At 39.7% G+C, this 26,986-nt stretch overlaps 1 protein-coding gene across 1 annotated transcript; it reads right to left on the bottom strand.

The window, feature by feature from the left end:
• Nucleotides 1-237: 237 nt before the first annotated feature.
• Nucleotides 238-26,550, bottom strand: ca8 (carbonic anhydrase VIII). Its single transcript, XM_054602251.1, has 9 exons — nucleotides 26,211-26,550; nucleotides 18,113-18,304; nucleotides 16,900-17,024; nucleotides 14,216-14,311; nucleotides 13,119-13,181; nucleotides 12,946-12,994; nucleotides 11,624-11,736; nucleotides 7,508-7,704; nucleotides 238-2,894 (listed from the first exon to the last, which is right to left on the bottom strand). Exons 1-8 carry the CDS (start codon nucleotides 26,281-26,283, stop codon nucleotides 7,570-7,572), a joined length of 846 nt encoding a protein of 281 aa, XP_054458226.1. The 5' UTR covers nucleotides 26,284-26,550; the 3' UTR covers nucleotides 238-2,894; nucleotides 7,508-7,569.
• Between the last annotated feature and the right edge of the window lie 436 nt (nucleotides 26,551-26,986).

The raw sequence follows: 26,986 nt of genomic DNA, 5'->3' as shown, positions 1-26,986 counted from the left end.
CTTTGTTGAGGTAATGAAAAACAATAGAGAAATAGGATATATCAGGTACTTAAATGGTATAAAGATACATTAATGATAACAATGAAAACATAGAATATCACCAGAAACAACATTCATAAAAATATAACATAATAATAATAAATAGTATTGATGAGTTTTCATGAGAATCAAGCTAATGTTTCTATTGGTTCAAAGTTGAAAGAAAATGAACATTCAGTGTTTTTAGTTAGTCAGAGTTATAGTTTATTGATGCTTTACAGTAACAGTCATCAGTTCTCAGTTTATTTTTAGCTCAGTATGTACCTTTAAAAAATATACACACACACACTAACACACTGACACACACAAAGGCCCCTTTACACCCGGTATTAAAATGTTCTTTTTATCTTGTTTGTGGCCCCATTGTGATCACATGGATGTTGTTCATTTCTGAATCACTTTTTGCGGGGGGCCCTCTCAAAATGCTGTGCGGATGATTTTTTTCCTTTGTACCCCGACAACTTAAACTGCCGCTGTGTTTTTTTCCCCATAAACTGCATTAAATGTGGACGTGGTCTCCATGATGTCACCGCTTGTTTTTTTTACTTATCCAGATAACGTCCAGAATCAGATGACATTATAATGCCAGGTGTGAATGAGGTAATATAACCTACACACACACACACACACACACACACACACACACACAAACACACACACACACACACACACACACACACACACACACACAGATACAGTCACATAATAGCAGTGCTTGTAAACCCCCCCCGCTTTCTGAAACAGTACGAAGGGAGTGATTAGAGTAGTGTTCAACTGATGTCAGTGGCGTTTAAAGCTGCTAATAGTTTTTTTTTTTTTTTAAACGAGACGTGTTCAATACCAAATTCTTGAGACAATAAACTAACACAGGGACTATCAACACTGTTGTGGAGAACCTGGAGGGGGAACCTAGAGGATTAAGCCACTAAAAAGACACTTTTAAACCCAGTTTAAACAGACAGAATGTCAGGGGGACTTTAATAACTTAACGCTAACGATGAAAAAAGCAAGCAGCACGAGGTAAGTGGGCAATGTAAGTGTGAATTTTAAGAGTTTGAAGGAATTCATTACCCAGAGATCAGGTTATGTAATCTGAGTTGGGCGGACTCAAGCTGTTTGGTGAGATGAAGATGTGTAGGGGAGTTCATTCAGCAGCCAGAGTTAGATCTCTCACACACACCGGAATCTGCTTTTACACCAGAATACAACCTAACCTAACAAGCTGATTAAGACGATCACTATTACACCTATTACTGTACAAGTTAAAGGAGCAGTGTGTAGGATTTAGTGGCATGTAGTGGTGATGTTGCAGATTGTAACCTCTGCTCACTCCTCCCCTTCCAAGTGCGTCAGACAACTACGGCAGCCTTCAAGTGACGTAAAAACATGAAAGAAGAAAAACATGGTGGTGTAACATGGCGTACTCTGTGAAGAGGACACTCTCCCTATGTAAACGTGATGCACTAACTCTAAGATAACGAAAACATAACAGATGAGTATACACTAATGAAAACATCGTTATAAATATCATATTCCATTCCTGCCAATAAATCCCCTTTTATGTTCCACACTGTTCCTTTAAATAGAAATAAACCACTCCTCCAACTACCATTATTACTGAACTTATTACTGACAGTGAAAGCAGAAATATTTGAGTAAGTCATTAACAGTATTCTGTATAAATATGGAACTAATTCATTCTCAAAACACTGGTCTGCTTTGGTAAAATAAATACCATTAAAGCACCATTTCTATCCAATGTCCAGTACAGAGACATGCAGTGGTGGCTTCTCACAGTCTGGCCTATTCCAAAGACTCAGTTTGTTGTCTTCCGGAATGAATTGAAAACTTTTGTATAGAACCTTCATTTTAATGCCATTTGATTCTCTGTTTTTAACACAGAACAGGTTCTAGTGGATGTCTTGTACAGATTGTTAAAGGGGCTACATACTGTATATTATATTTTCCCACCAAAATTAGCACGTAGATGCATTTTTTAAACGTGGGGAAACCAGCTTGGCGATAGACTACCTTCTATTCTTTTTCTGGTGTGACTTTTTCTGGTGTGCCACAATTGTGACGGGAAAAGAGGGTTAGTAAGTGAAAACGTTACTGTTTGTTACTTGTTCAGTCAATTTGCAACGATGTTTGAGTGCTGATTGGACGAAGACAGACAGAAATCGCCAGCACATTAGTGGCGGTTATTTCTACTTCAACTCTAATTCGTCTAAAGAAATGTATCTTAATCTAAACACATTTCGCTTTCACGTTGACTGCATTTCCAGATTGAATTGACTCAAAACAAAGTATTTAGTATAAAATATAGTGTGTAAACTGCATGTTGTAGCATGTTTACTACAGCACATTCAGTCTGGAACACATAGTGAGGTGATGCATGTAGTTTGGTGTGTGAAGCTGTGTAGGTGTGTTTCACTGTCTCACAGTACAGTGAGTTTTTTGCATGTGTGTGTGTGTGTGTGTGTGTGGGTGTGTTCTAGTAGATCTGTGGCTCATGCTTCCTCTTGTTTTGACAGCAGAGACGGCCGGTTGTAAAGCCTCCTATCATCTAATCAGAACACACACAGGCGCAGTGATACTGTAGACATACAGGACACACACACACACACACACACACACACACACACACACACACACACACACACACACACACACACACACACATACAGGAGGATGTTACACATATACAGTAAGAATTAGAAGGGGAGAGAGAGGAGATGCAGAAAAAGGACACACACACACACACACACGCATGAAGGTGTGAGATCAATAGTTTCTTTGTCCTTCAGTCTCCCTCCTTTTTCATTCATCTCCTCACACCTCCTCGTCCTTCTCCCCTGTAGTGAAAGAGAAATATGGATCAGATCAAAAGAAAACAGGGAGAGAAACCAGATGGGCTCCACAGCCAAGTTTTATTGCTCTCGGGTTTCATTAAATATGTACTTTTACAACTTTCCCACTTACTTCAGAATGGAAAAAAATATTTGTCCAACTGCGACAAAGCTCCTAAAGAGCAACGTGTTAAAAACTTATCTGTAAAAGTTGATGATATTTCCATCTGCAGTGCTATATATATTTTCAGACTCACAATACAATTACTTTTATATGACATAGTGCATATTAGCCTGGTTCCTATACGTTGAGACCACTTACTGGAATATTCCATAGGACTGGGTGGTTTGGAATGTTTGGTCCTCAAAAAGCCTGGAATTATTTACTTATTTTGCTCAGGTTATAATAAAGACCTAAAAACTGTGAGGTAAATAATGAACTATATAGTTGTACAACCTCTCTGTGAAAGCTTATCACAGAAATGATGGTATGTTGGGAAAAGAGGGCTGAAATAATATGAGAAACACATGAGATTTTAGATTGTGTAGACTTCATTACTGGATCCTCACCACCACTATGGATGCATGTGTTCACTTGGTGTTAGCACAGGCCTGACCCTGGGTGTATTAAAAGTGAAGGGGGCCCGCTAAGGCTGCGTATATACAGGGTCTTAGATTTTTGTGTTAATAACGCATTCAGGAGTTCTTACTGTTACAGCTCCAGAAAAAAAAAAAATAATCCTGAAAGAATGTTAATAATATCCAACACTTTTGTTATTTTGAACACACCCCCTAACACACACACAGTTAAATCAAATACAAATTTGAAAATCCATTATAATGTTCAAGACATTTTTTTACAGTCTCAGTAGTGTTGTGCATTGTAGCAGACATTTACAGTCTCAGTAGTGTTGTGCATTGTAGCAGACATGAAAAAACATGGAACAAAGACCTGGAAAAAAAACCCAAGAAGTTAGCAATGCATCGGTTCTCTCGACAAAAAGCCTATGGGATTTTGCGGTTGGATTTTGGATTATTGTGAAAATAAACTGTGTTGCAAACAAACGTTAATGATACAAGATAATCTTTACAAATGAACACCACTTTTATGATTTTTGAAGTGTGAATACAATCGCCAGAAGTACAAAACTAACGTTTAAGGCTTTAAACTATCTACACCGCGGTCACATGACTTCCCGTCACCAGCACAAAGCTAAGGGCGAACAAGAGTTAGCCGTGATCACGTTTAGTAGTCTCATCGAGCCACTTGTTAGCAACCGCCTTTTTTAAGCTTCTAAATTTCAAAAAGTGAAACATTAAAGTACTTTATGTCATAGAACAAAACGTTAAAATATCTTAAGCTTGTGTTAACCACAGACCTTATTTGAACCAAACCTTACCAAAAACACATAAAAAACAACAACAACATTGATTTCGAGATGAGGGAACCGGACGTGCAAAAATGCTGACTCACTTCCGGGTTTTAGGACTCATTCCTGCACACTATACCATAAAAACAAATGAATAAAGCCTCAGCTGTACTGTGTGTTTATTGCTAATTGGCTAATGTTAGCATGCTAACACACTGGTGAACATGATAAACAGTATACCTGCTTAGCATTAGCATGTTAACTTTGCTATTGTGTACGTGTCAGCATTCCCCTTTTAGCATTTAGTTTGAACCCTGTTGTGTGCGGCCAGTTGGACAAAGACGGTTGCAAGACAGGTTCTTTTATTTCCACAACAACATGTGCTCTTTTCAGCCCGTGACAGTCGGTTGTATTTTTATATTCACATATATGCAGGTGAGAGTAGAATCATGCAGGTTGTCCTGGTTGGGTTCTGTATATTGTGGAACCAGTGGACTTCTACACTAAATATCTACCCCTTTTAACACTAGCTTTCTGTCTGACCTCCACCCAGCCCCCTCTCCTCTCTCCTACTTGTCTTCGTTCACAGATCTTTTTCTCAGGTGGGTTTGTGCTGGTGGGACCAGATCAGTATCCGTTTACTCTATATACAATAGGTCTCTGTTCTTCCTCTCCTTTTTTTTGCGTGCCCTCCTCAGTCTCCTCCTCTTTCATCCCTCTGGCATTCTCACCTCCCCTTCCCCACAGCACTCCTCTTCCTCCCTACTTTCAACACACTTCTTCCCTCACTCTGTTCTCCCTCTTTCCCCAAATCTTCCTGTTACTCTCATCTCCCTGTCCCTTCGATAGGAGCTGCATTGACGTCAGCTCAGATATTCACTGGCATCAGGACGTTTTAATAACTATGTCGGCCTGCTCTAAGTGGATATAGTTAGTTAGTATAGCTGCATTAGCATTTTCTACTATAAACTGTTGTTTTAAAGGTGCAATGTGTAAGACCCTGCCACATGTTTCAAACAAATAGGGGGCAGCATTTCACCACTGCTACTTGGTCCATGCTATCGAAATGTATAGTAACAACAGGGCTAGAGCTCAGCTAATAGCTTACGTTAGCCAACTGTGTGTTTGCTGTGATAATTAACCGGGGCTGTAAGGTCAGTGTACGCTTTTATAGTTTGCTAATTGGATTAAATCCAAAGTGGCAGACACAAGAAAATCCCCCCCAAAAATCGTAATCCACCTGGCAACATACGACTACTTTGCTAGGCTGTGCTCGCTGCAAGTGAGTTGCTAATGCTAACCGCCAACTCCTTTTTCTTCCGGTCCGTCCCCCGGAGCTGTGGCCCGTCCTGTTCCTGCAATGTGACAAACAAGCCCCCAGGGCAGATCTACTTCTTCGTCCTCTCATGTTGGACTGAGGACAGACTGGACGCTAAAGTGACTCACTATCACCTCTCAAGGTACAAGTGGTATTACAGGACAGACGGGCCAGGGTTAGCTAGTTAGCATGATCATTTCAGGACAAATTTCTGCAACACTATACATAGACGTCTTTGACATAACCTCAACACTGTAATCATGTTCTATTTAAATGTTTTTTAATTAAATTTTGGCTTAATTTGACCTTTAAGGTCCTCAACAACAGAAGATGCCATTGAGTTGCATTTCAGTAAATACTTTTTTTTTTAGAGTTTGACCCATACTAGGGATTAAAAGTCAGGATATCTCCGATCCAGCTGATTTGATTTTGGACACCCTTTTTTTTTGTCTGTCTCTTGCAAGCCCCCCAACATTTTGGAAGTGCAATACTAAATTTAGTTCACCTTTAAAAGAAAGAGGACATGATTTTTTAAAGTCAGTTGCTACAGCACGGTCAAATGAGATAATTTACTGCATGAAAGAGACTGTGTTCCTCCTGTCCCTGACACTATGTTGCTTACCAAGGCCAACTGATAGCAATGTGAAAGCTTCACACTTGTGAAGAAGAATAAACTGTAAGGACAACACCAGCATTTCTTTGCAGCCTCATCTCATTTTTCTAAATTTTACCAAGCTGACATGTAGAAATATAATTTTTTGCCGTCCACATCCCCTCTGTCTTCCTGCTGCAGTGCTACTGAGCTGAATCTGGGATCCCTCCATACACCACATACTGTATATAGGCTTGTCCCAGATAAGTAACTGAACCGGGTTAGTTCTTCCAGGACTTGACCCACTCCACTGTGCTTTCAGAGGACCCAAATTCCTCATGGACAGAGTGCCTAGTTCCACTAAAAGACTGTCCCCTGAGAGGAAATGCGCTGAACTAACACAAATTATGGAGAACAGTGTTAGGTTTTATTCATTTATACATTTATTTTACTCATATCTTAATATAAGATTTTTCTCATGAAGAAAGTGTTTTATATTAACAATGGACTAAGTGACTACATGTAAAGGGATATAATCACCCAACTTTGCTCACTTTACGGAGCATTGTAGCATTTTCAGCTCACTGTTTAGGTCTAACGGACGCAAATTTCGGTTGACTCTCACCGCTCTCATCAGCGCTGTTTCCAGCAGCAGACTCTTGTTTTAAGTAAATAAAGTAACAAAAAAAACACCACCTGCCCGGCCGCCAAATGGAAGACATGGTCACCCAATCCATCTTACAAAAAGGTTTTTTTCCCATCTATTCTCCTATAATGTTCAGCAACACGAGCAGTAAAACGAGCACAAACTCACGTATGTGGCGTTAGCCACGTAGGTAACAAAAGTGAGTTCAAATGAGTCAACATTGACTTAGAGTTCTGTGTTTGTTTGACCCGTCCATACAACCGACCTTGCCTTTAAGCAGACTCATACTATACTACTCACCTGACTTCCTCAGAGGCAGCCACACAGATTTTGCCTCACAATTAAATGCGTTGTATATAAATTTATAGTGCGCTACTTTTCTTATGTACGATTACAAACAGTAAACGAGAACAACTTGAGCAGGTGAACATAGCAGGTGAACATAGTGGAGCGTTAAGCAGCAGAGTGAATATTACATTCATCGGGTGGAAACTGATGAATGTTAATCCCTATTTACACTCATATTTAAAGGGTTTACTGTACAATGTCATGTAATCGGATGCAGAACAGGTAGGATATATGTGTGTTGGACCTTATTTTCAGGACAATACTTTTTTGTTAAAGTGGTCTGAAGCTACACCAGATAATACAATGCAAAACATGACAGAGCAGAACTCGTTGTAACACTGTTACCTTTTGTACTTGTATCTGTATAGGGGCCACAGTTCTTCTGAGTTGGCGGTGGGAAGCGAGAGTCACTGGAAGGCAGCCCGTACCGTCCGGTCGCTGAGCGGCTGGGTGGGACGGAAATTGTCCCCCAACATCCCGTCGTTCCCCTCTAGTAGCTCCGCCCCTTTGAAATGGGAACGCAGCCTCCGAAACTCCTCGATCTGCAGAGGAGGGAAGATTTCATTTGAAGGGCCAAACTATAGGTCACAGCTCCATATCTCAAGGCTCAACACTTAACAGGTTTGATGTGGCCAGTACTGATATCCCTGGACTGAAGAGGCTTATCACCAATATTCACTAGTTTACATGACAAAGGGATCCCCAACAACTTCAGACCTCCAGTGCACCCTGTGAATTTTATCCTTAGCAGAGTGAAATAGTGTCCTTAACTTGTGCATTACATTTATACAGTCTAGTCCCTAAATAACCAGCTTGTTCGCAATCCCAAGTCACTAAATACAGAAGATTAGTCATTGGCCCTACACGTCACATTTTGACGTGTGGTCTATGTGGTCGTAGTTATGGCGGGAGTAAAGGAGGAAGTCAGGTGCCGTAGTATAAGTGGAAAGTAAGCTGGGGGACTTTCAGGACCTTTCATCCCAAGGGCTGTTGTTTGTGTCCTGTGTGAAACTAACTTTATTTAAGTCAACGTTTAAAGGGGACATATCATGCTAATTTTCAGGTTCATAAAACTTGTTAATATTTCTTAAGGTAAAAAAACAAAACACATTATATTTCCTTATACTGTCTGTCTGAATAGATATGTATTTACCCTCTGTCTGAAAGAACCCCCTTCCGGAAAAGCAAAGTCTGCTCTGATTGGGCAGCGTTTTCCAGTCTTCTGCATTTGCGCTGTCCCCATCACTACAGCTGGGGACTCACTGTTTTGTTACAGTTCTTCAGTGACTACAGCTGTGGCATCACAAAAGTATGAAAATCCTGACGTCTCTTTTAAAGGGGCAGCCTCTGAATACAGGCTGTATGCATTTCTTGGTGGATCGAGCGTCTTGATAGTTTCACAGTATTTATGTAGCACCTAGACCTGCTTAATGATATACAAAAGACATGAAAGTCTTGCTTTTCACAATAAGGGACATTTAAGTAACGTAACGCTTAAATAACCTAACGTTATGTACTTAGCATCGGTTGCATATGTAACATAGCAACCCAAGCCATGATCTTTTTCTAAATCCAACCAATTATCTTTGTTGCCAAAACCTAACCAAGTTATTGGGAAAAGACAGTGTTTCGTAAATTGACACGTGCAAAACGCTAGAGGTACATACATACGACATAGTACAAAGCGTAAAGCCACTGACCAAGCCTCCTGTATTTGATGAGTTAGGAGTGAGAATTTGCTGAAATAACTAGACAACATGGTTGCTTAAAGACACCTGTTTTGCCCTTTGGCTTTCTATACATACACAGGATCATTCAAGTACTCCGTATGACTTCAAAGATTTGCTCTACAATCAGGGTTGCTCTGGCTTTTAAAAGGAACCCGCCTAGTGGAAAATTAGAAGGCTGGGACCAATGTGGAGTCCCTTTCATGATTTAATGATAGTGTGGGAATGAAATGTGAGAATCTGACAGCTGACAGCTTTCAGAGCTGCGGATGCAACAGTGTTGTCAGTCTATTATTTCTGCTGATTTCAGCTCTAGATATTTGCCTAAAGAAAGCGTGGCAGATGGCTGAGCAAACGGCCTGTATTTACCCAGCGCTACGAGAAACATAATCTCTTGTTGTTTTCTTGCTCACACCAGAACCTTGAGGTCAGAACTGTGACAGAAAGGATCTACTATCTGACTTCCCGTTCACGTGTAAACCGGCGCAGATACTATCACTTTTACATGAATGTACTGTAAAGTGGACTAGCCAAGACAAACAACAGTTCCTGTGTTGAGGTGCTGTTGGCTTACAGGAGCAGGATTTATAGTCCTCTGTCAAAGTGCAAAAAAATGGTAGGCATAGAAACACGTGAATACCTGCATGCACACATATACTGTGCACACACACACTCTTTAAGCAGTCAATGATAGCCGGATGTTCTGCTGTTGTACGTGTTAAACATTAAACATGACACATAAAATAGCAGTGCTCACACAAGTCAAATACAGTTAAATATGCAGAGTATAATACATATAGTATGACCTGCTGCAGCAGCTGGTTTTGATTCCTACATACTAAAGTAGTAATGCCTCTTTTAAAATAATTGAGCTGCTTACGTGTATGACCCCCAATATATTGCTCCACATTAAGAAGAAGGAAAGGTTAGGACTAATCTACAGAGATCATCTCAACCGTTTTAACGGCCTGGGACAACAGTCAAAAAGGATCCTCCTGGCGAAAGCTTGCTGATGCTGATTAAATAGCATTATCTCTGTTCAGAATCTTGTGGAATGTCGTGAAAAGTCACCCATTCAACCTACTGTTGAATGGACATAGCCGGAGGCAGGTGGACAGCCAGAAGTAATTCTCTCCGTTAGCATTTCAAAGGGTCAATGTGCCAGAGGGCAGCAAGGATGAAAGACTGAAATAAATGTCAGAGGATTAACCGTCATCATCCTCGAAAAGAGCCACGAGTCAGGGAAAAGGCTGAACTCAAGGCGATGTGACAGGCTCATTGATTGGCGGTGGGTGTAGAGGCTCCCTGTACTGCTTTGAATGCCAGAAGGCCTCAGGTCAGCGGGCGTGTGCTGTATGAAGGCCACAAAAGGGCCCGACATTGATTAGATGTATAATCTGTATTGGGATGTGGAAAAAGAGAGGACAGAGCTCAAACCAGGACAATAGTTTAACTTGTCAGATGACTGTTGCATCTATAAAATAGTCATTTAAGTGACGACCTTACTGTTGCTAGGGCGAGCATTTATGATCCTTGATTACACCCCTTTTATTGCTCACTAGTTTTTCACAAAGGGAAAGTGAAAAAAGCAACTGATCTTTACCTCACTGTATGACGTTGATATGGCGAACATGCTAGCAAACAGTCATTTGCACAACCAAATCAACATTAGCGTCCGTTTGCAGCGATGGAGAGTAACTACATTTGCACAAGTAATGTACTTAAGTACAAATTTGAGGTATTTATACTTATATATACTTTACTTATACATATTTACTTTTAGTACTTTGAGTATATGTTGGTGCAAATGCTATTTTTTTAAGGCAGGACTTTCACTTGTAACAGAGTATTTCTACAGTATCACATTACTACTTTTAATTTAGTAAAAGATTTGAGTACTGTTCAATTGTCATGTGTCTGTCCACCGGATGAATGTAAGTCACAATATTCACTCTCCTTTCAGCTCTGAAGGCTCCACTTTGCTCACCAGCTGGTCTCTAACTGGTTCTGTCTCACTGTTTGCTGGTAAGCAGGTGGAGCACAGTGACTTTATCAGAGCGTCACTGAAAACAGCCTCCTGCAGCCTAGAGAACCAAAAGCAATGAGCTGAGAGATGCTAATATACTCCAAAAGAGTAAAGTGAACTGAATCCGTTGGTTTGGCTGGGTGGCTTGTCACTTTTAACAACCCCTTTCACATTACATTTAGTCATTTAAACCCATTGTTAATATAAATATATATTAATTAGGTAGGAATGGAAGACAGGATTCAGTCACAAATAACTACTTTTAACAGTTAAAAATGGTCTGATTAACACATTAATAAGGGGAAAAAGAACCACAGGTGTACTCCACATTTGAACTTTAACATTACTGACAAAAAAGCGTCAGTATCATGCCCTCAAACCAGAGAAGTTGCCTTTTTGATCTGTGTCCTGCAGCATACCAGTAGCGACTCCATATAGCCTCTAGCAGAGATGAGCAGCGGGCTACAGAGATCTGCTTTACTAGCTCACTTCTTTCTGACTCCACATTTTCTAACTTGGACTCAACCGGGTCTGATTCAGGACATTACACACAGCTCCCTCTGGAGCCTCAAAATGCTTAATACATAAAAAAAAAATGTTATATGTACAGTAGCAATCTTCAACACCTGGAAACAAACTTTGACCTATAAACTTGTCGGAGTTCTCCTTTCAAAAGGCTGCAGACATTGTTTTACGTTTAGGTTTTACCTGTAACTGTGAGATGGTGAGAGGGTAGCGGTAGAGGATCCAGGTCACATTTTCACTACATGGTGGTGTGGTCAGAGATCCTTCATACACCCAGTAGTCTCTCAGTAAAGGGTCTGGAGGCAGAATAAACAGTTTGTAGAATAAAATGCTTCAAAAGATCTGTTGGTGAAAGCAGGTTTTATTCTCCAACTATGCATTATAATAAACGGTCTAATTTTCTGAAAAGGTGAGATTAGTTTAAATGTTGGCACTAATACAATGGGAAATTAAAAGCTGGTTACAGAGAAGCTGCTCCACACAGGACAATGTACAGAAATGATCAAAGGTCCAGAAATGCATCAATTTGTTATATTTGGGGACTCTGGCAATTCGGGCAACCCTTTTCTTGAAATAAGCCACTGTTCCTCAAAATGTTGTGCATGTCCCTGACTGGGGATGGGCTCCACTAGTTGGTTCTGTTTTAAATCTGGTTATAAGATGGTAAAATACCCTGATTCATAAAAGGTATTAAATGAGCCCACTGCAGAGCCGCACCGGCTGTTAGCTAGCCAGAACAGCACACACTTGGACTTATATGCAATAACATTCACAAGTGCAGAGAAGCCTTGAATTAGAAATCATAGATAGAGAGGGACTTCATTCTCTTCATTCTCTACAGAACGCCTTTATATGTTTTTATATATCTTTATATGCAAATAGTTGTTTCCTGCAATATTAATGCTCTAGATTCCAAATTTAGCAGCTTTAGCTCCAAGGTAAAAAAAAGAATCCCTGTCACATTTTGGATTCACAGTCTCTCTTGGATTGTCTCTTTTGCCTGGTTACGTATACAAACATGAGTTAACTCAGCAACACGTTGTTAACAGGACTGAGTGAGTGAACATGGCAAAACGTGTGTGGATACACTTCGCCAAACTCAGCCAAACTATTGTCAAATGCAATATTTGCCGGTGGGGTTCTCAGGACAAAAGGAGAAACAACAAGTCCCTGCTTAAATATTTATCTACTGTTAATAATTTTAAAGTAATAACCGTTTAAAACATGACAGACGGAGGTGAATTTTGATAACTTGATTAGGACGCGTGCCCTGACTCTCTCAGTATTACACCTTGTTCTGTGACACGTCAGATTCTGTGACCTGAAGCAGTGCAATAGTGGTTTTCCACCAACATTGTAAAAACTGGCATTAAGAATGAATGAATTGATGAGAGGATGATTGAGACCCAGCTTGCTGCCAGCTTGAGTCAACTATGGCCGAAAAACTAAAACTTATGTTTATATATTCATTATGCATATGAAAAAAAATATACTTTTCTTCTCACCAGGTAACAGAGTGTTGGGGTTGAAGCAGGGGATTATCTTGCTCTTTGCCTGATGGGGATACGGCAACACAACAGAAATGATTGTATTAATGTATCATGCGTGTTTAACAGTGGGGTTATTCATCTGATGTAATAAATGGTCCTCTAATCTGTCTTTTCAGACTTCTTCTCACTTTGTACTGCAGGTCCTGTAGAACTTCAGTAATGGCCTTCAGACCAAGATGTTCCTTACCGATCTGATAAAAAGCACAAAAGGTTTCAGTGGGCGGACAGTTGGTGGATCAATGTATCTTATCAGTGACAGCCTAAAAGACGTCAACAAAAAGACTTCTGTACAGGAAGTAAACATGAAGTAGAAACAAAAAGAACTGTCGAAAACAGGACGTGTGTGGTTGACTGTGGTCTCAGGAGGTCAGGGCCGGGTGTAACCAGAAGAGACTTCCAGTGCAGCCAACCTACGAAACAAACCTTTCATATGAATATTGAGGAAGGTGTTTTCAAACTTGCGTCATAGGCCTTCTTATATTATTACACAGGATGGTTCAAGCTCATCAGGAATGAACCCGTTCCTTATTGAAACCTTGTTTTAATTACAATTTATTCAACCTTTTTTCCCTGTCACCCTAAATAAATTGACACATAAACTTAGGCTACTGTATGTGTCAGATATTAAATCATGTAGCCTACATTTATAATTGCTAAGGTAAGGTAGCTTTATTTGTTGGCTCAGGCAGCCTGCTTGTTAGCTTTACATGTTCTTAGCTGGTTGTTTCTTGGCTAGCATGTTGTTAGCTGATGATGGAGACGGGAGTGTATGTTTTGTTTCTTGTTAAGGTTGAGTAGCTAAGGGTGATTGTGTGGTTTGTTCTTGGTGGTTTGAGCAGTGTGCTCTTTGTTGTAGCAACATGCTAAAACATTTTTGGGGTTAGCAGGTTGATATTAGCCAGCATGCTGTAGCTTGTGATGTTATAGATATATTAGACATAATTGAATATAGCTTTTTAAAAAAGGGGAGTGGTTCTTGGGCGCTGGTACACATATTCATACACAATACGTTCTCAATATAAATTTGTATTGAAACAATATTACTTTTGTTTAGAAAATTGAAAGAAAAAAGGCAGGACCCAATATGCGCTCATTCGGGTTGCATGTTTATATTTTGTCAAATTTGAATTTTGATCTTTGGCAGTGTAACACTGTGAGGCAAACAAACCCCTTATCTGGACACCACAGTATGCCAGCATACTGGTTCTTGATGTGGATGTTTTACCTGCACGAAAAGAGCTATGATGAGGACTCCGTTCTTCTTCCCGAGAGCGTCCTCCAAAGTGTTGAACAGAGTGCTGTTCCAGTGAATCAGATGGAGCTACAGACGAACAGAGAGACAACAGAACATAACCTGTGTTTGAGAGGCCATTGTTGTGAACAGGTGTATGGAACAGAGGTAAGTGGGAGACCATCAGCTGGAGGTGACTGAGAGTTTTATATATGGACTCTTATGTCAAGTTTATATGAACAAGGAGGAACGAGTGCAAACTTTTACACTGAAACACTAAAATATGAGACCAGACCACAGATCTTAACTTAAAGAGGCTCTAAAACTGAAAGCTGCTATGGTCCTAACAAAGGTTGAAACTAGTGTCTGTTGCACTCAGCTCCAAATCCATTAAAAAATGGTTTCCACTGAATATGAATAAATATTGTTTAATTTCTCATAAAAAAGAAAAGACTAAATCATTTTCGAAACAGTAAGAGTGTGTAGTTTTTAACAAAGGTAACTCATACAGGAGGAAAAAGCGCATTTGTTGGGGACTATTTTCAGCTACAAATGAAAAAAAATTTGGTGAATCTACGCCAACCTAAAAGACAAAATGTATTGTTTGTAATTGATTTGGAAAACTGCCACAAATGGTCTTTTACAAAAATTATTCATATACTGTTTTATGATCTGCCACCTCTATGGTTTGGGTTTGGTTAGATAGAGACTATTTGTTTAGAGGTAAGAAGAAACCAATGTTGACGGCTGGCAGAAGAACGGAACCGAAACAGTCTGACGCTTTGTATGTCCGACCATCCACCCTGACCTCATCCCTGACAGGTATTTTTCCATAACCCCGAAATATTTTCAATGAACCAAAATACGTTAAATGACAATGCTTTGTAAAATGTCCAATACAAACATCTTTTAAATTCTTGATTTGCACAATCTGCATGTGACATCTACAAAATGGTAAATCATGGCGATGGCTCTTGTTAAGGTTTGGCAACTGAAAAACTTGTAATAGGAGTAATATTCAATTCAATTCAATTCAGTTTATTTTGTATAGCCCAGAATCACAAATTACAAATTTGCCTCAGAGGGCTTTACAATCTGTGCACATGCGACATCCTCTGTCCTTCCCTCACATCGGCACAGGAAAAACTCCCCTAAAAAAACCCTTTAACAGGGAGAAAAAAGGAAGAAACCTCTGGGAGAACGACCTTTAATATAAAGGTCTGCATTGATTTAAGTAACCCATCCACCACTTTAACCTCCACACCCTTACTACACAGAAACAGAAAACTACCTGCTTTGGCCCTGAATGTTGGCACTGGATGTAGATTGTGGGGTGCAGCACTGTCCCATATGGACATAGTTCCAATAGTGAAAGTTGATTCCAGTTCCAGTTTAGCCCTACGCTGACTTGAATGGGGATAAAGTAATTAAATTGTGGGTCTCTTCTACAATTTCAAAATGTTATCTAAGGGAATAACTAATTTGTGGTGGTTGTAATGCTCAGAACAATTTATCCGCCTTTTTACAGCCGCCACAGTAACAACGACGTAGGCTACGGTGTAGGCACAAGTTTAATTAACTTGGTTGTGATTGGCCAGTGAGCGTGCACAAATGACCCACAGAGAGGGCCGATAAAGAGGGCCGGACAGCCGGTGAAAACTGTATAGGTTTTTTTTTTGGTCCGAGTATGCCAATTGGCCAGTACCCCCTGCAACCTATAAATGTTTATCTGTGACATGCTAACAGGCAGTGTATCAACAGAACAAAATAACACAGAGAACAATCATAAAGTCAGCAAACAGACTCAGTAATATCACTTATTTGAATTTTATTGAATCTAGACATTTTGACTTTTAAAGAAATGGTTCAAAAATTTCTGAGAAAAAGTTAGATGAGAATATTGATACCGTTTTCATTTGTGTGCAATAAGTACAGAGCTGGAGGTGGGGAGAAAAAGCTTGACTATATTTCTTGAAAAATACACCTACACACCAACAGCAGCCAGAGGCAGTGACTTCCTGCAGTCTTACCTCACTGTGTCGTTGCCAGGTTAGGTACACTAAACAAAAAAAAGTTACATAATTCCTCAAAATGTAATATTAACATTTCTGTTTGTGTATTAAAAAACTGTGTTAATTAGTGAACTGCATAGGTGTCGATACTATGTGTAGTATCCCAGCTCCATTCTAACTGCACAGACAAGAGAGTGGTATTGTTTTTTTTATTTAACTCTCGGACAGAAAGTCAAGAAGCAAATTTCCCTTAAATGTTGAGCAATGTATTTAGGAACAGCTGGCTTTCTTAGCAAATAGTTGGATTTGAAGAGTTAGGGCTGTCAAAAATCTCTTTCACCAAATTTTAATGTAACCTACTTTTACCTAGTTTATTTGAGCATCTCTTTGAGGCTATAGATATAAAGTTGACATAAATATGGTTAAGGGTTAACCCAATCTAAAGGTTCCCTAGACACATAGGGTTGATTTGTTTTCAGCCTGTGAAAACCAGAAGCATCTTTGGGCCTTCAGATGTCAAAAGTGTTACTTGTTAGAGAAGATTAAACAGGTTCTGTGTTCAAGGACTATACAAGCTACGGTGTTATCTGAAGGACAAATGTCAATACCACAAGGCTAAACATGTGAACACTGTATTTCTTGTTGGGGTGTGTGTCTTTGCGTTACCTCCATAGGGAAAGCCTTGAAGTTGACAGTGTGCTCTGATCCTCTCTGGTTCTCTTTGCCCCAGTGGAAACGAACCTCGTGAAGCTCATATTCATGATCGCTAGGCAACGGTCCACCAGTAACAACTGACAACAGCACAGGAAACCCAGGGCATTGTGGGCAAGCACAAACACAGGAAGTAGAAAACAAGTCAAAGCAATGAGAGTTGTCACTTCTTGGTCCATACATCTTTTTTTTCGTTAATGAGGGTGTGAAATGCTCAAAAGTGATAAGAAGGGAGTGAGATGGCTCACTCCTTAGCTACTTCCATCCTCAGCTCAGTGAAAAAAATTGTTTAATTCACAATGTTATTGATCAAGACTTTAAAACAATCTTTAACATCTTCTGGATACAGATTGATGAAGATTGCGATATGAACATAATTCAATTCAATTCAATTCAGTTTATTTTGTATAGCCCAGAATCACAAATTACAAATTTGCCTCAGAGGGCTTTACAATCTGTGCACATGCGACATCCTCTGTCCTTCCCTCACATCGGCACAGGAAAAACTCCCCTAAAAAACCCCTTTAACAGGGAGAAAAAAGGAAGAAACCTATGGGAGAACGACAGAGGAGGGATCCTTCTCCCAGGATGGACAGAATGCAATAGATGTCATGTGTACAGAAGTACATACACTCCAACAGGAGATAAACTGGGACACCTTTTGAAATGGTCTATAGTGTAGGTGCATGTATGTCTCAGATATATGCTTATAGACGTGATGTACATATAAGTAACCATGAATACTAATATCATACTGAACCTAATTGGACTCCATCCAGAAGATGGTAATATGTAATTGTATAAAAAAGTCTTAATCTTTAACATTCTAAATTAAACATATCTTGTTTTTTACAGGGCAGGGAATGGAAGTATCTAACGAGTGAGCTATCTCACTTCCTTCTCATCTTAGTTGAGGGTTGCACTTATGCGCAGTAACAATCAGGCAGGATGTACGAATCAGGTATCAATAAAAGTAAAAGTAAGGAGTAAGTTTTTTACAGTGGGCTAAATTTATTCTTGTTTTCAAACCCTGCATAAAAATGTATGAATGTGTCACTAACCACTTATCCACATTGACTGACAGCAAAAGCTATGCATAAGGCCCGCTACCTAATCTCTTTTTAAACAATAAGTAGTAAGTATTAACATGTTGTCTCCTGGGAGTTACCTGACTTGGACTTGAGTAGGATGCGGACGGTGTGTCCGTCGTTGATGACCTCACAGTCTCGACACACCACGTAGTTTGGTGATAAGCCCACGTCCAGGAGGGACGGGTCATACTGAGCCTCCCTGGAGTTCAAGTTAATGGGAGACTGGTACTCGCCGTTGGCTGATGGGAAATGGAGTCCCCATTCTACACCTATGAGTGATAACAGGTACACGCACAAACACATTACATGTACCGTATCCATCTAGGCCGTCAGTGAAAGTATGCTAGAATTATCAGAAAAATATCCTTAAAGTATCAAAAGTAAATGTACTCAATCCAGAGCAATTCCACCTGTTAGTGTAAATATACTACATCTGTTATGTCATCTATATACATCTATATATTATATTTTACTTAAAGTATATCATTTCATTATTACTATGATGTTAAATTACATTTTACTCTTGTAGTTGGATGAAGTGAAGCAAATATTAAACTTTTACTTATTTTGGACTGTAATTTATGATCAACATTTCCACCAGGAGGATCATGCAATTGCTTACGTGTGTGTGTTTGTCCCTGAGTGAGTGTGCACTTCTGTTTCCGTCTACGGCTGATCTCGCATTCTGCTGAAGCAACTGCCTAATACTTTGGGTGGCCGGTTAGGGCTATATGCTTACCAGAAAGACTGAATGCAGGCAGAAACAATTTGCTTCTGTCAAAAGTGAATAAGAGCATTATCTAAGGGAAGCTAACTAACTAACCAACTAGCTAACGCTTCTAAAACTGCCTCAATTATGTTGTATCATGTTAGCGAGAACACTAGCGAGAACGGAACCTCTTGGAAACTGCGTATGGTCACAAGGCCCAGTTGTTGCTAGCTTAACAGTGGTTAACTGCATGTTAAACCACTATGTCACATTTAGTATTTCTACATACATATTAAATACACTAAATGTCTAAATTCAGAAAAAAAGCTTTTGTGCACAGATTGTAAAGCCCTCTGAGGCAAATTTGTAATTTGTGATTCTGGGCTATACAAAATAAACTGAATTGAATTGAATTGTAACAAGCTAGCTGGCTATTTCCACCTGCCTCAAGTGTCCGCGTTAAGCTAGTCCAAACATATAACAGAGCTCTACCGCTGCATTAAACCCACAGAGATTACATTGATATTGTTAGTATGATCTTACACAGGCCTTCAAACTAGCTGTAATTAAACCTCTTCTTAAGAAACCTACTCTTGATCCAGAGGTCTTGGCTAACTATAGACCTATATCTAACCTTCCATTCCTCTCTAAGATCCTTGAGAAAGCAGTAGCAAATCAGCTCTGTGACTTTATGCATAACAATAGTTTATTTGAGGATTTTCAGTCAGGATTTAGAGTGAATCATAGCACAGAGACGGCACTGGTGAAAATTACCAATGACCTTCTAATAGCTTCAGACAAAGGACTTGTCTCTGTACTTGCATTGCTAGACCTTAGTGCTGCATTTGATACCATTGATCATCAAATCCTATTACAGAGATTGGAGCATCTAATAGGCATTAAAGGAACCGCACTTAGCTGGTTTAAGTCGTATTTATCAGACCGATCTCAGTTTGTATATGTAAACAATGAAAGCTCGATGAAAACCAGGGTCAGTCACGGAGTTCCACAGGGGTCTGTTCTTGGACCTATTTTATTTACCTTATATATGCTTCCCTTGGGGAATATTATCAGAAAACACTCAGTAAACTTTCATTGTTATGCAGATGATACCCAGTTATATCTATCAATTAAGCCAGACGAAACTAACCAGTTCTCTAAACTTCAAGCATGTCTTACGGACATAAAAACCTGGATGACCTGTAACTTCTTAATGTTAAACTCCGAAAAAACAGAAGTTATCCTACTAGGCCCAGATCACCTTCGAAATCAATTATCTAACGATATAGTTTCTCTAGATGGCATTGCTCTAGCATCCAGCACTACCGTTAAGAACCTTGGAGTTATCTTTGATCAGGATCTGTCTTTTAACTCTTATATAAAACAGATCTCAAGGACAGCTTTTTTTCATTTACGTAACATTGCGAAAATCAGGCAAATCCTGTCTCAAAGCAATGCAGAAAAACTAGTTCATGCATTTGTTACCTCTAGACTAGATTACTGTAACTCCTTATTATCAGGCTGCTCTAATAGGTCTCTTAGATCTTTACAGTTGATCCAGAATGCTGCAGCACGTGTTCTAACAAAAACTAAGAAAAGAGATCATATTACTCCAGTATTAGCTTCTCTGCACTGGCTCCCTGTTAAATCAAGAATAGAATTTAAAATTATTTTACTTACCTACAAAGCTCTAACTGGCCAGGCACCGTCTTATCTTAAGGAACTTATAGTTCCATATTACCCAACTAGAAAGCTGCGCTCAATCAATGCAGGGTTACTTGTGGTTCCTAGAGTATATAAAAGTAGGATGGGAGCCAGAGCCTTCAGTTATCAGGCTCCTCTTCTGTGGAACCAGGTTCCAGTTTCAGTCCGGGGGGCAGACACACTCACCACTTTTAAGAGCAGGCTTAAGACCTTCCTTTTTGATAGCGCTTATAGTTAGGGCTGGCTCAGGTTCGCCTTGGTCCAGCCCCTAGATATGCTGCTATATGCCTAGACAGCCGGGGGACTACCTAGGATACACTGAGCTCCTCTCTCCTCTTCTCTCACTCCCTCTTTATGTATTAATCTCCTATTTATGCACATTACTGATTTTGCTTCTTCCCCGGAGTTCTTGTGCTTTCTCGCCTGGCAGGTTCCCAGGAATCGGGGTTATATTTGGACTGTCATCGTGCCACCTGCTGAGGCCATGCTGACACCCATTACTACTACCACTATCATTATTAGTCACATTACTATTATTATTGCCTGTACTATTACGCTTATTGACTTGCTTCTACCCTGGAGTCTTTGTGCTTTCTCGCTTCGCAGGCTTCTATAAATCGTGGCTGTACCTGGACCGTGGTCGTGCATCCTGCTACAGCCCTGCTGACACCGACTGCTACCACCATTATTATTACTAGTCACATTACTATTACTATTACCTGTACCATTAAGCATTTTAGCTTTACTTCCACCCTGAAGCCCTTTTGCTTTCTCGTTCTGCAGGTTTCCATGAATCGTTGTGGTACCTGGACTGTAGTCGTGCCTCCTGCTGTGAGCCGACTGACACCCACTGCTACTTCGATTATTATTATTAATCACATTACTATCCCTATTTTCATAATTATAATTCTACAATAATAATTGCTGCTGTTATTATAAGTAGTCTTATTATATGAATCATTTATGTCATATACATTGAATGTGTTGTATCTCTGTTATGCTGCTCATTCTGTACACATGACATCTATTGCATTCTGTCCATCCTGGGAGAAGGATCCCTCCTCTGTCGTTCTCCCATAGGTTTCTTCCTTTTTTCTCCCTGTTAAAGGGGTTTTTTAGGGGAGTTTTTCCTGTGCCGATGTGAGCGAAGGACAGAGGATGTCGCATGTGTACAGATTGTGTAGCCCTCTGAGGCAAATTTGTAATTTGTGATTCTGGGCTATACAAAATAAACTGAATTGAATTGAATTGAATTACTCAGTAAAACAGCAAAGTTGGTCAATTGTTCTGTAAAAAGGAGGGTTTCTTTGTTTAACTATGTTGTGTATTGCTTCTGAGGTTCCTCCTCTATTTACTCTTTAAAATGTGAAATACATCATTGCATGTGTTGTTATATGACCTGGATGATACTTGACAAAAGCAAAGTCAAATTATTGTTGTTCATTTAAGTTCCCTTTAAATTAAAGGTGAAGCGGGTCATTTTTTACATTTGATAAAGTATTTTTGACATAGTGAAGAAGACCAAGAGATGTGATTGAAAGCTCTGGAAAAGTGTAAGTAACTGGACTTTCAGGTAATTTTTTTAGGCAACCACATTTTCTGAATGCTGTGTGCAGGGGAGAGAGACAGAGGGAGAAATGGGGAAGGATAGAGTGCTTGAAAACAAATTTAAGCAGGTTGTGGTTGCTGAAAGAGGGTCAGCCTATCTAACTGGCTAACTTTAGTTGCATTTATATTTGAATGACAGATTGAGATATTAAAAAATATTTTGTAATAATGTGTGAAAATAATGGGTCAATTGTCGCTATCAACTTAAGTTTTGTTGCACTGGCAGAGTGAAGAAACACAGCAGAGTAGAGAAAGTGATACTAAGTGACACCTACGGTGCACGCCAGTCTAGATTCCCTTCAGCTTTTTGCTGACCACAATCACTCTAAAAGCAGAATCAGATCATTGTTAGGTGTGTGGAACCCAATGTGTCTTTAAAATGAGGAAGCGAACACTTTTAGCGGTGAGTATCGTGTTCAAGAAAGCCCAGTATCCAAAATGTACTCAACTCCTCACGGTAAGCCTCTTCAGACAGGCTGACTGCTCTCTCCATAGCAGAGACGGGGTGAGGGGACCCGTCACATTCCCTCTTTCCTCAGCAACTAAAGCCATGACAACAATTTACTAAAAGCACTGAGGGGTTCAGTGCAGCGACAGTACACATGAAAGGGCTGTGCAAAATTCAGTGTGTGTGTATGTGTTTGGAGGGCTATAGAAATTAGTTTTAGTTGGATGGCGCCAGATCACATTGCTAACTATATAATACGACTGACTACCTGGTTGACTGATTGTGAGTCAGTTAATGTACTTGCCAGCATGTTGATATGACATAACTGTATCACAAAAACATGATTTAATGCTGCATTAAGCAAATTAACTGTAATGAAATGAAAAGTATGTTGTTGAGACATCATACTTCCAGGTTAACCTCTGTTCCATAGCTTTTGGTTCTTCATGTATCCATGCATCTACAAGTCTTTGCCATATGAGCGCTGACAAAACTTCATTGGATCTTAGGTTTTCCAGACCTTTCCTTTTTTTTCATTCATATTAGCACACGATTGCCAAAATTCCATATAACTTTATTGGCACGTGATGAGTATCTTTTGTTTGGCTCCTAGCAAGAAAGCCATCACCTTGAGATGGCTGCAAGACAAACCATCCAGCAAAGGACGAGTGACCTGAAATTGTCAATTAAATAAACTGTGTGGAGAATTTTACTTTTATCCTATGACTACAGTACATTAATACAAATGTGTTTTTGTCCACTGTCATATGTGTTTCTTATCATAGTCTGTGGAGGTCTGCGTAGGCTGGAGGACTCTCACCCTGCAGACCACTATTCGTTTCCCATGTGAAACCTAAAAACAACATTTACTTATTTAACCTATGTACATTACTTAAATAACGTAACAAACGTACTTATTTAAAGCCAACCCATGATCTTTTACTTAACCCTACCAGGTACTTTTGTTGCCGATACATAGACAAGTAATTTAATGTTTTTTTTTGCTTTGTTTTGTTTTAATTTACACGTTAAATATGTGTTAAAAACTGCTACCGTAATCCGGAAGGAAATACACTGCCCTCAAACCTGAGAATGCAGTTTAGTTGTATGGGAACATACACTCATTTTGTAGGAGACAGGGTTGCATAGTATTCAATATGTTAAATACTGAAATAAATGTCTCTTCCCTGCTGTTATAAAAGACGTGTCGGAGAATTTCCGGTGGAGTGTTAGTTTGCAGTTAGTTTGTGTAAGTACTGATTCACACTCAATTTTGTAGAAGTGGCTTTGTTCCAGTTTGTTTGTTGGTCCAGAGAACCAAAACAATGACGCAGCTTAGAGTTGAAGTCACGGCCATTTCATTCAGTTAATAGACATTTTATTCACCCATGCATCTTTAAAAAAAAAAGGAAAAATACATTTTTCAAAATGGTACCAATGCATTGAGAAAATAAGGGACCTGCAATGGGTTTTAAACCAGTGAAATCCCAGACAGATTGAGAAAAAATATGATTAATTCCTATGATAACTTAAGATAACAATGACTCATGCTCTGTGGCAACATCAAACCAATGCAGTTGACTGACAGAGTTACTTTTGTCATGTTTGTTTGTCTTTTGGCTAGGGCACAAGTCAATTCTATTTATATAGTCTATTATCACAAAACACAATTTACCAGGGGCAGAAGCAAAATTCAGTTTTCAGTCAGTCGAATCCGCTTGAAGTTGCATTGTGAAATTCTAATACTTACAGGATTTAGACTTCATCACTATCAGATCCAGATTCAAATGCAGATTATTACAAGCGCTTTGTGTTCAAAGGCAACACATTCTTTGTAAGCTTAAGTCAGTCCTTCCAACATTCTAATGAAGACTTTATAATATCAGGTGTCCTGCTGAAAGCCTTAATCTCCCGTGCACAATATGGCTCTCTTCATGAAAGCATGCAAAAAGTAACCAATTATAATAACTAAAAAACATTAAACATATTATCTGTGTCAATGGTACATCCCATTACTTTTCCTTCTAGTTATGATTAAGATTACTTTTAGGACAAAAGGTTTCCACAAGACACGGATGTGATATTTGCAAGCCATACATTAGTGTCTATCTCATGCCTCCAAAGCGTTGCATATCATTCCGTATACTCACAGTGAGAATTTCACAGCTCAGTATCACAGTATATCCCTCGATGCTCAGTAAATGCAGCAGTAGAAAGAAGACAGAATGAACCAAAACAATTTTAAATGAACTCATCACTTTGTACTTTAACATGTACTTATGTGTGAACATCTTGGAACCCATAATATCTTTCCCTTTGTGGAAAAGTTGAATTTGACTAACATAAATTAGCTCTAGGTAAGGCTTTCTACAATTGTTGGGTGACGGTTTCTTGTACGACCCCGACCCCACTAGTTTTAAGCACCAAGATGAGATTCAGCATCATGGGGGAGTATTACTCAGCCTGTGAAAACTGTTGAAAACAGTCAGGTGGACTGCATGCTGACTTTAGGATACTTTTTGCTTCCAAAGATATTTTGTGTTCGAGACTCTGAACTAGTTCTACTAGCGTGTCCAGTGCTGCAGGATGAGGTCCTTGTCTGGCACAGTTACTTGACTGTAGACCAGGCTAAAAGGCTGGAGAGTACGCAGAAACATGCTAACCCAGAGGCTCCATGCACTCCCTGATTGTGCTGAGATGCAGTCAATATGCCTTGACTTCCCCATAAAGCAGCTTGAGTTATGTTTGCCACTAATGGCGGACAGAAGATGAGTATTGGTCTTGTCAGAGATGGTTACCCTACATTTGTAAAACTCTGGGGAGATGGTTGAGGTATGGCATTGACCTTGAATGGTTAAGGTTAGGTCCTTCGGGCAGCGAGTCTCACGGGATTCTCACAGAAGTTTTCAGATTTACCATCTAGACACGACCCTAAGTATTGTACTGTTGAGAAGTCTCAGAAAGCTGCAAGTAAATAAGTCACTTTTGGATTGAATTTCCCGACTGCAATGACAAAATGCGCAAATCAGCAACCATCATAAGGGCATGTGGGAATTGCAGATCATAAAGCTGTCCCCCATGCCAAACTAACAGAAAATAATCATGATTCACAATAACTGAGAGGAAACTCCATAAAACACACAATTGACTTCCGTCCCGGGAATTGTACGATCCAGGGAAATCTTGGCCTCTGCTGCCTCTATTTTGACTTGTGTAGAGGTGTTGTACTTTTGGACTCTTTAACCCTTTAACTCCATCACACATTAAGTGGTTTCAAGACATTTATGACAGCAAAACTGTGTGTATAATAATAAACAGTTTCATGAGAGTATCCCTAAAACGCTGGTTTGTCTTTAATAACCTGTGTGGATATGGTATTACTTTTATATTTATTCTATACAAACTAATCCAGTTGCTTTTATGTAAATTGTACAGCAGAGGAATACCCACATTATGTTTGAAACAGCACATTTAAAAGCTTCCATGAGTAAAAAGTTACATGTATTAGAGAAACCTGTAAGAAAGGGGTGCAAAACAGACAAAACTCTAATTTATAGAATGGACAGGCCAACACAGTTAGTAACGATTACATAAAGTTTGGTCTCAGACCCCTTTCAAATCCATCTGGACCCTCAACTTTTTGGTTACAACACCCCATATTTCCCAGCATCCCTCCACATGCTGATAACAACCAGCACCGGCCTACCTTCCTCATAGCCCCAGTCCAGCTCATCTTTCCCCGGGTTATAATCCGACTCCTCGTTCACGCTGTCAGCCATGGAGCTCGGCAGTCTGCTCACTGCGAGTAGAAAACCAGTCCGTCCTCCCAGTAGCCACCCAGTCACACCGGTTTGGTCCTTTTCACTTGGACACAAGGTGAAGTCTCTGCAGCCTGCTGGATGGGTTCCCAACTGAGCAACGACTCCCTGGCCCTTTCACTTTCTTCTTATGTCTTTTTTATGTTCTTTAGATTTTTTTCTTTTTTTCTTTTCTCTGCGTCTTCTTGTCCCTTTATGTCCTCTCTCTCTCTCTTGCTCCTGTCTTCATACAGCTACTAACTGATGTGTGTGGAGCTCTCTGCCTCGCTGTGTTTCTCTTTATTCTGTTGCTCCTCCTCTTTCTCTCTGTCTCTCTCTCCACTTTACTCTGCTGTTATCTCTCCCCTCTCTCTCTGTCTTCCTCTCTGTCTTACTTCCTTTCTCTCTCTCTTTTACTCTGCAGACTGTAGGTGTGCTTGCCCCAAATAATCACATTATTTCCTTCTCATCCACCTTCCCTCCATGCTCTTAGTGTGTTAGCTTTTGTTATTTTTCCTTTCTACCATTTTATAAATGTTTTTAGGTTGTAGCCTGACTATGATATTTTCTGATGACCTTTCTGCTGTTTTGGGAAGCCCGATGGTGTTGCTTATGTATGTGTGTGTGTGTGTGTGTGTGTGTGTGTGTGTGTGTGTGTGTGTGTGTGTGTGTGTGTGTGTGTGTG

Source organism: Anoplopoma fimbria, chromosome 8, assembly GCF_027596085.1.
Source record: "Anoplopoma fimbria isolate UVic2021 breed Golden Eagle Sablefish chromosome 8, Afim_UVic_2022, whole genome shotgun sequence".
NCBI lineage: Eukaryota > Metazoa > Chordata > Actinopteri > Perciformes > Anoplopomatidae > Anoplopoma > Anoplopoma fimbria.
This window is presented reverse-complemented; position numbering and strand designations above follow the sequence as displayed.

What these genes read in the sequence shown, in the direction of transcription:
- ca8 (XM_054602251.1), bottom strand. Translation starts at nt 26,283, where the DNA reads ATGGCTGACAGCGTGAACGAGGAGTCGGATTATAACCCGGGGAAAGAT. An exon ending in TCATAGCTCTTTTCGTGCAG is followed by an intron (nt 13,182 to 14,215) that starts GTAAAACATCCA and finishes GCTTTTTATCAG; the next exon opens with ATCGGTAAGGAACATCTTGG. An exon ending in TCACCATCTCACAGTTACAG is followed by an intron (nt 7,705 to 11,623) that starts GTAAAACCTAAA and finishes CCTCCTCTGCAG; the next exon opens with ATCGAGGAGTTTCGGAGGCT.